Source organism: Myotis brandtii, unplaced genomic scaffold, assembly GCF_000412655.1.
Source record: "Myotis brandtii unplaced genomic scaffold, ASM41265v1 scaffold317, whole genome shotgun sequence".
NCBI lineage: Eukaryota > Metazoa > Chordata > Mammalia > Chiroptera > Vespertilionidae > Myotis > Myotis brandtii.
In genome coordinates this window covers 1948016-1955334 of record NW_005362155.1, presented here as the reverse complement: position 1 = coordinate 1955334, position 7319 = coordinate 1948016, and the positions used below count along the sequence as shown (strand labels likewise).

At 61.5% G+C, this 7319-nt stretch overlaps 1 protein-coding gene across 5 annotated transcripts; it reads right to left on the bottom strand.

Moving 5' to 3' along the window:
- Positions 1 to 1597: 1597 nt before the first annotated feature.
- On the bottom strand, positions 1598 to 7313 carry RHOT2 (ras homolog family member T2). 5 transcript variants are annotated; one of them, XM_014543027.1, is made up of 18 exons: positions 7228 to 7313; positions 7052 to 7133; positions 6927 to 6970; positions 5941 to 5994; positions 5400 to 5452; positions 5215 to 5323; positions 4888 to 4989; positions 4715 to 4813; positions 4475 to 4583; positions 4269 to 4389; positions 3905 to 3989; positions 3674 to 3816; positions 3486 to 3586; positions 3280 to 3410; positions 3075 to 3161; positions 2843 to 2965; positions 2524 to 2730; positions 1598 to 2188 (listed from the first exon to the last, which is right to left on the bottom strand). In XM_014543027.1, exons 6-18 carry the CDS (start codon positions 5269 to 5271, stop codon positions 2039 to 2041), a joined length of 1515 nt encoding a protein of 504 aa, XP_014398513.1. In that variant the 5' UTR covers positions 5272 to 5323; positions 5400 to 5452; positions 5941 to 5994; positions 6927 to 6970; positions 7052 to 7133; positions 7228 to 7313; the 3' UTR covers positions 1598 to 2038. The 5 variants fall into 5 exon arrangements, with proteins under 5 accessions (XP_014398513.1, XP_005870480.2, XP_014398515.1 ...); XM_005870418.2 differs by having other exon boundaries at positions 2528 to 2730; XM_014543029.1 differs by having other exon boundaries at positions 6927 to 6967.
- Positions 7314 to 7319: the final 6 nt, after the last annotated feature.

Genomic DNA, 7319 nt, shown 5'->3' with positions numbered 1-7319 from the left:
TCCAGGATGGTGATGGCCCGACCAGCGCCCCAGCCTCCTCACCCGCTCACCACATGCAGGCTTCCCCAGCCTCGCCCCCGCACCCTGGCAGAGCTCTCTACTACGAAGAGGGGACAGTCGTGGGAAACAGCCGCAGGCGGCAGCCAAGCCCCTGGCACATCCCTTCTCCCGGGACGGGGCCTCAGCGCCCACACCACCTCCTTGGGGAAGCCTCCCCCGGACCACCCCGCTACCTGTGACTCCCCAGGCCGGGGCTCCCTGAAAGCGGCTGCCTGCCAGAGTGCTGGTCCGTCTGCAGTCGGGCAGCAAAAGGCCCCACAGATGGGTGCCAAGGCTGACGGGGCTATTAGTGACGGGGAGAGAGGCGCCTGCATGCTCTTTGCAGACCAGCCCCAGCACACGTCTTCCACTGGAGCCCCTGCAGCCGCATGCTGGATGGTGACAGTGGAGACTACAGCCCCAGGAGGGCACCGGGGAGCCCAGGCAGAGCCCGCGAGGGACAAGGCTGCAGCTGAGACAGGAAGGGCCCCATTTCCTGGGTAGGCAGGCAGACCCCTCCAACAAGGGGTTACAGACTAGGAATGTGTCACCACAGCAGCCCCTCAGAACAGCACTCAGAACCCACACGCCATGGAGCCATCAGTCCTAGCAGCTGGGCCTCAGGATAGAGCTCAAGTGAGCACCACACCTCAGCAGCTGGGAGAATAGCAGGACGGTGGAGGTTCGACTTCGAGTCTTACCCTCTCCCCTGGCTGGTGTGGCTCAGTGGTTGAGTGTTGCCCTATGAACCAGGAGGTTCCAGTTTGATTCCCGGTTAGGGCACATGCCCAGGGTTGGGGGCGATCCCCAGTGTGGGGAGTGCAGGAGGTAGCCAATCAATGATTCTCTCATCAATCATTAATGTTTCTATCTCACTCCCCCTGCTCCCTTTCTTTCTGAAATCAATAAAAAAAATATTTTTCTTAGTCTGATCCCAGACCCTTCTGGGTTGGGCCTGAGCAGGGTAGGTAACTCCCCACGCCTCCCAGGAACAGCACTTGGATGCTCTGGGAGAAACCTTGGTGTGGAAGCTCTGTCTTGCATGGAATGACTGATGGCAGGAGGGGCATCTCCCTGGGTAACCAGGGTCTTCCACCCAGTCCCACCATGGGCTGCCTCTGCTCCACGTCCCAGAACACTGGCCAAGTAAGCACCTGGGACAGGTGTTGAAACATAATCCCAAGTAGAGCCTCCCCTTAGGCTGGGTCTCTTGCTGTCCCCCAGCCAGTGAGTGACAGGTCTCTGGTCAGGGTGTGAGAACAGGCAGCTCCCCCACACCAGCAGCCACCATGCACCCCGGTTCCACCTCAGAATCCCAGGTCCTCCCCACGGCTCAGGCAGGCTGCTGGATGGATGCTGAGGTTGGGGAGGAGGCAGGCCACCTCAGGAAAGCATAGACCTCAATGTGGAGGCTCCCAGTCTGCAGCTGAACCCCAACTGGACCTCATGTGGGCCTGTTTGCAGCCTCAGGCCTGGAGGGCAGGTGTGGGGGGTCAGGATTGAAGTTTCCAGTCCACAGAGACAAAGGACATGATTAAGAAAAGCCACCGTCAGAAAGTAGGGTCTAAGATGGAAAAGACACTGAAGTTTAATCAGCAAACCCAACCTCACATCTTCCATGAGTGCAGCCCTGGACCAGTCTCCCATTGATGGAGCGGGGAGCAGCACAATGACCCAGTCACTTCCTGCCCCCACCCCCTGCCTGTGGCCCAAAGCTCTGCCCTCTGACTCCCCTCAGACCCACTGGTTGCCTGGGACCAGGAATGGGTGGAACCCTGAGAATTCAGATCTAGGATCACTGGCTTCCTTGCCTATACCCCACAGTCTCTCCAACGTGATGCCCACACAGGTGGGTGATGCTGGGCAGGACACAGGCTGGCAGGACCTCGGGGCCCACCACTGGGGTTGGGCAGTGAGTAGGCTATCCTCAGAAGCCAAGTTTAGATAGAGGGCAGCTCCACCAAGTGGGTAGCCCAACACCAGCACCCTGGGGCCGAGATCAGACTGCAGGGCACCAGGGCCTCATCGGCTCTTCACCAGGACCCTGTAGAGTGAGAAGCTGAGGATGGCAGCAACAGCAGCCCCAAAAGCCCCCAGTGTCACCCGGAGCCAGAAGGAGGTGGTGTGCAGTTCCCCATGGACCAGGTACCTGCAGGAGAGAGGCTGGTTGGAGACACCCTCAGGGTGCTGTCCAGATGCTTGCTGCTGTGCCCCCCTCACCACCACCACCCCAATCTCCTGGAAAGTCACAGAGCTGCTACCTGTCATTGTCTAGCACAGCAGAACTCCCAGACCGCAGGGCAGCTGGTGAGACAGGCCCCAGAGGCCCTCTCAGGACATCGGCACCTGACTAAGGCCCTCCCTGCAGTCCTGACTGACTCCAGCTGACACCACAGCTGTGCCACTCTCCTGGTGACAGGGACATCAGCACCCTGGGACAGGGACAGGGCAGGCCTCCCACCACAGGGGCTGTGGTGCTGGTACCCACGGGAAGGTGGCCATGGTGGCAAGCCGGGTGAAGACAGCTGTGCTTGGCTCTCCTGGGCCAGCGCAGGAGAACGGGACAGGGGCAGGCAGCCGGTGCCTGCGGCAGAACTCAGCTGGAGACAGCCCAGGCAGTGGAACACCTTCAGGCAAGTCGGCCTTGGAGGAGACGAAGAGGCAGGGGGTCTGCCCATCCATGTAATGGCGCTGCGGGGAAAGGGCCACATGATGCAGTCCCGGAGCAGGCCGGGTGAGGGTGCTGGGGGACTACCACTCACAGCCATGCTGCCCACAGGGGTTGGGGTATGTGGAGGCTTGCCTTGTAGATGCTGGTGCAGAGTGCAAAGGACTGGGGGTCACTGCCATCAAACATCAAGCAGGCGACATCACAGGCAGCATCAGACGCAGTGGACAGCAGGCTGTCTGCATCCACCTCGCAGAGCTGGACAGAGGGTGGCCTCAGGGAGCTCAATTCCCCAGGCCACATTGGGACAGCACCGCCCAGCATGCACCTGGGGTCTATTGCAGGGACCCCCCTCCCCAACACTCACTATCAGGTACTTCTCCTGCCCGTTGACCTGCACCGTGTTGATGGCATAGATGGCAGGTGTCTTGTGGAGCTCCCTGGTGTCCGGATGCTGAGGAGGGAGGTACCTGAAGCTCGCTGGCCCTGATGCTTCCCAAAGCCCCTACCCCCGCCCTGCAAGGCCCTAGATGGGAGCGGGGTCCCCTCACCCAGCACACAGTGATACTCACCCCGAGGCCACGGCCAAGGAAAGCCTGCAGGAAGGCAGACTTGCCCACACCACGCGCCCCCACCACCTTGCACAGAAGAACATTCCTGTGCGTTTGTCCCTTCTCCTGGTCCAGCCTCTTCTCACGGGTGACTGTGAGAGGATGGAACAAGAGTAAGTGGCTGCCAGGGAGGAGCTGGCCAGACCCCTGTGAGGGTGGGCGCCCACCTGTGATGGCATGCGTCTGGGAGTCCTGCTTGCAGAGGGTGGGGTAGCCCAGGTAGCCAAGGTGCTCCAGACAGCGCCGGACATCCAGGTAAGTCACCAGACTGGGGCATAAGGGGGCAGGGGGAGCGGTCAGCATCATGACGAGGCAGCACTGTTTGCTAAGTGGGGCAGGTGGGGGCTGCACTTACGTCCACTGGCAGAGGTACCCGTGCAGGGGCAGCCGACCTGCTTCGGTTCGGACTTCTTGCAGGAACTGAGGGCCCCAAGGGGGTGCTGGGGACACACTGAATAGGTCCTGCAGCTCCGCCAGCGAGAGGGCTCCATCATGGTCCTGCAGGCAGAGGGGCTGTGGTGACACTGGCTGGGGGCCAGGACAGGAAACCAAGACAGGCAGCACAGCAGGGTGACAGCGCCCTCACCTGGTCATGCTTCTCAAACACCCTCTGCACAAACTGGTAGCCAAAGTGGTTGAGCTCTGTGCTGCAGCCAGGGGGCACGTGAAGCCTGTGGGGTTGCCATCCGTTTCCACCACGCTCAGAGGGTGCAGTCCGACCCTCCCTGTGAGTCTGACTGAACCCCAGAGTTCCTCCAACTCTCTCCCTTGACTGAGCACAGCAGAGAAGCAGGTAGAGATGTGGCTGGGGCCAGGGGCCACCTGCTCGGCATTAAGTCCCAATCTGCCTGCCCACAGCAAGGTGCCTCCTACACAGGCCATCCTCTGCCCGAGCAAGGGCTCCAACCCCCCCTGGCACCATCTAACACTGAGAGCCATCCACCACTCACAGAGGGAAGAGGTAGTCGGTGGACAGCTCGAGTGTGTCGCCATAGCCGAAGCGCCGCAGGATGGTCCACGTGGTCTCATGGCGGCCACGCTGGATGAAGAGTGTGTTCAGGAAGAGGAAGCCTGTTCAGGAAGCAGAGAAGGTGACACTGGGTATTACCTGAGCCTCTCCCCACACCAGGAGGACAGGCAGGGTGCCAGGGCTCACCGTCCAGGGTCAGCCGGTCATCCCGCACCCCGCCTGCCACGTTCTTGCGCACCACCATCTTGACATCCTCCAGGGCTTGTGGGGCCAGGGGATGCCCAAAACAGGATTTCTGCCTCCAAGAGAAAGTTGCTGTTAGTAAGCCAGCTGTCCCACTGACAGCTGGGCCTGGTCATTAATGGCATGGAGCCCGGCTGCGGCCAAAAAAGGGTGGGCACTACCAGGAAGTGGATGGGGCCCCACCTGGAAAGCGTTGAGCTCCTCATCACTGAGCGCCTGGTCCAGATCCTGGTCTGAGAGCCTGAAGATGCGTGTGAGGGCCTGGGTGCACGCGGGCTTCAGCTGTGGGGACAGCCAGCTCAGCATGTTCCCCCAATCCCACCTGCTGGCCACCCCCACCCACGCCAGCTGCTCACCTGCTTGGTCTCAGGGTCATAGAGAGGAGCTGTGGGGTGCAGCACGGCCTTCTGTGCATAGTAGAACAGCTCCGAGATGTTCCTCAGGTTCCTGGCCGAGCACTGGGAACCACGGGGACAGACTCAGAGCGGTGCCCGATGCTGGGAGGCTCGAAGATGCAGGCACAGGTGGTCAGCAGCCCCCATCCCAAGGAAGTCCTCAATAAGAAAGCTTGCCTGTCTTAAGGTCCCAGGCCACCAGCACATGAGTGCTGGCTGCAGGGCCCTGGCCCTTCTCTTCTCCACCCCAGTGCCCCCTGCCTGGCCCTAGTGTGCGTGCCTGCTTACCTCCACACAGGTCTCAATCTCAGGGAACTGACTCATGATGGGCAGCACGGCCTCCATGGAGCTCCCTGGCCGCAAGTCCGACTTGTTGCCCACCAGGATGATGGGGACCCTGGAGAGAGGCCCACGGTCATCAGGGATGAGGGAGCTGGAGGAGACCGACCAGCCCCTTGGGCACTGCCCATTACCTGGGCCCCTTCTCTGTCCCTCCATTCACCAGTGGGATCCATTTGGTTCGGATCTGAAAGGCAAGGCCTGGCATGAGGTGAGGGAGCCGCCCAGCCCACACCTCTCAGATGGAACTTAAACCTAACCCGAGAGAGATGGGGGGAAGTTGAGGGCCAAAGTCACGGTCACTGGGAACACATGGAGAATGCACCTTACAGGTGTGACCTTATCTGATCCTAGCAGTTTCCCAACACCCCCAAGGGACCTGGGGTCAGCAGCTAGGGATAGCCCCGCTGCAAGCCTAAGTGCTTTAGACTCATGGCTGTTCATGCTTTCTGCAGGGAGACGGGGTCACAGGGAGCTCCCTGAGGAAGTTGTGGGGGCTTGTGGCCAAGAAGCTCCCTGAAGCACCCATTAGAGATGGGGTTGGCCACGGGTGTGAGTCACCCCAGCGCCTGCATCAGCCGGGCATCCCCCTGGGGTCCGAGCGGAGAACAGAACGATGACCAAGCTGGGTGCCAGCAGCAGGGACGCAGGATGAACACTCGCTCTCTCACTCACCTTCTCAATGGTGGCCTCCTCGGACACGTCGTACACCACACACACCACATTGGCCTGCGGGGGAGGGCACGTGGCACAGCATTACCAGAGGCTTCCTGTCCACGCCACCCCGGCACTCAGGCAGGACACGGCGTGGCTCAGAGACCCAGGAAGCCACCCTTCACTGGCGCTCCTCAGCCAGTGCCCCTTGGTGGTGTCACGGGGGTGGTCGTCTGCTGTGCAAATCGCACAGCCCTTCCCTGCGCACTTCCAGGTCCCAGCACTGCGACTCTGGTCAGCGAGGCCCCCGAAGGGCTCAGGGCAGACACAGCCACCCCAGAAACTTGGTACCCAGATCTGGCCTCGGTCTGTCACTCCGTGTCACTTTGGGCAGAAAAGATGCCGAGAACAGCACCCCTAGGACACAGTAGCAGCTGCAGAGGGACAGGGCAAGGCTGCAGCGGACGGCTTCCTCCCGGGAGCTTGGCCCAGACACATGTCCTCCTGATAACGGGTGAACAGAGGGCTCTGCAGCCTGCGGCCCTGGTCACGGCGCCACGGCTCAAAGGCCCAGAGTAGTGGGTTGCGCTACAGGGTGGGGGGCAGGTGGCCGGGGCACAGAGCTGTTGAAGGGGTCATTCTGAAAGATAATGAGATCTGTCCCCCAGTGTCCACTGGAAGAGTGCATGCTGGGTGGAGAGAGCCATGGGGCTGGCCAGCCATGTGGGTAGGAGGAGGAAGGGATGGTCCCTTTTCTCCCCAACTCCCAGCAGGGTGCATCACAGTAACCCCAGCAACTTAGTACTGGACTGAGAGGTCACGGAAGAATTAGCGAGGTGGAAGCAGCTCTGAGCACCTTAATCCAATCCCTCAGAGAGAGAAGCCGATCAGAACTAGGCAGCAGCCCACACCCCCCGCCCCCAGCCTGACCACTGAACCCATCCTCACCCCGCGCCCCCGGCCCCCAGGAGTGGGCGGCCCTCCCTGAGCCTCAGAACACACTGCACCTTGTTAATCTCGTCCTGCAGCTCCTCCACCGTCTGCTCAGCTTCTGGAGGGAAGAGACGGCACTGCACACCTCCTGCCCGGAATGCGGCTCCTGGGCAGGACGTGGGGGGGGAGGCGGCTCTACCTGAGGAATCCACGATGTGCGTGGGCACCTTCTCGGGGGTGACGTCCGCGGGGATGGTGATCTCTTCCGCCCGGGGAGGCACCTGAAGCAAACGGGCCGTGAGGGTGGCCCGGAGCGGAGAGAGGGCCGCCCTGGGGCCTCAGTCCCTTCCTCTGCGCGACCGCCACCGTCCTCACCTCTTCAGGGAACTCCTCGCCCACCAGCGACAAGATCAGAGACGTCTTCCCCACCTGGGCTGCGCGGGACGGCGCGGTCAGCGCGGCGGCCA

What these genes read in the sequence shown, in the direction of transcription:
- RHOT2 (XM_014543027.1), bottom strand. Translation starts at nt 5,271, where the DNA reads ATGGAGGCCGTGCTGCCCATCATGAGTCAGTTCCCTGAGATTGAGACC. An exon ending in AGGAGCTCAACGCTTTCCAG is followed by an intron (nt 4,584 to 4,714) that starts GTGGGGCCCCAT and finishes TCTTGGAGGCAG; the next exon opens with AAATCCTGTTTTGGGCATCC. An exon ending in ACCGACTACCTCTTCCCTCT is followed by an intron (nt 3,990 to 4,268) that starts GTGAGTGGTGGA and finishes GCAACCCCACAG; the next exon opens with GCTTCACGTGCCCCCTGGCT.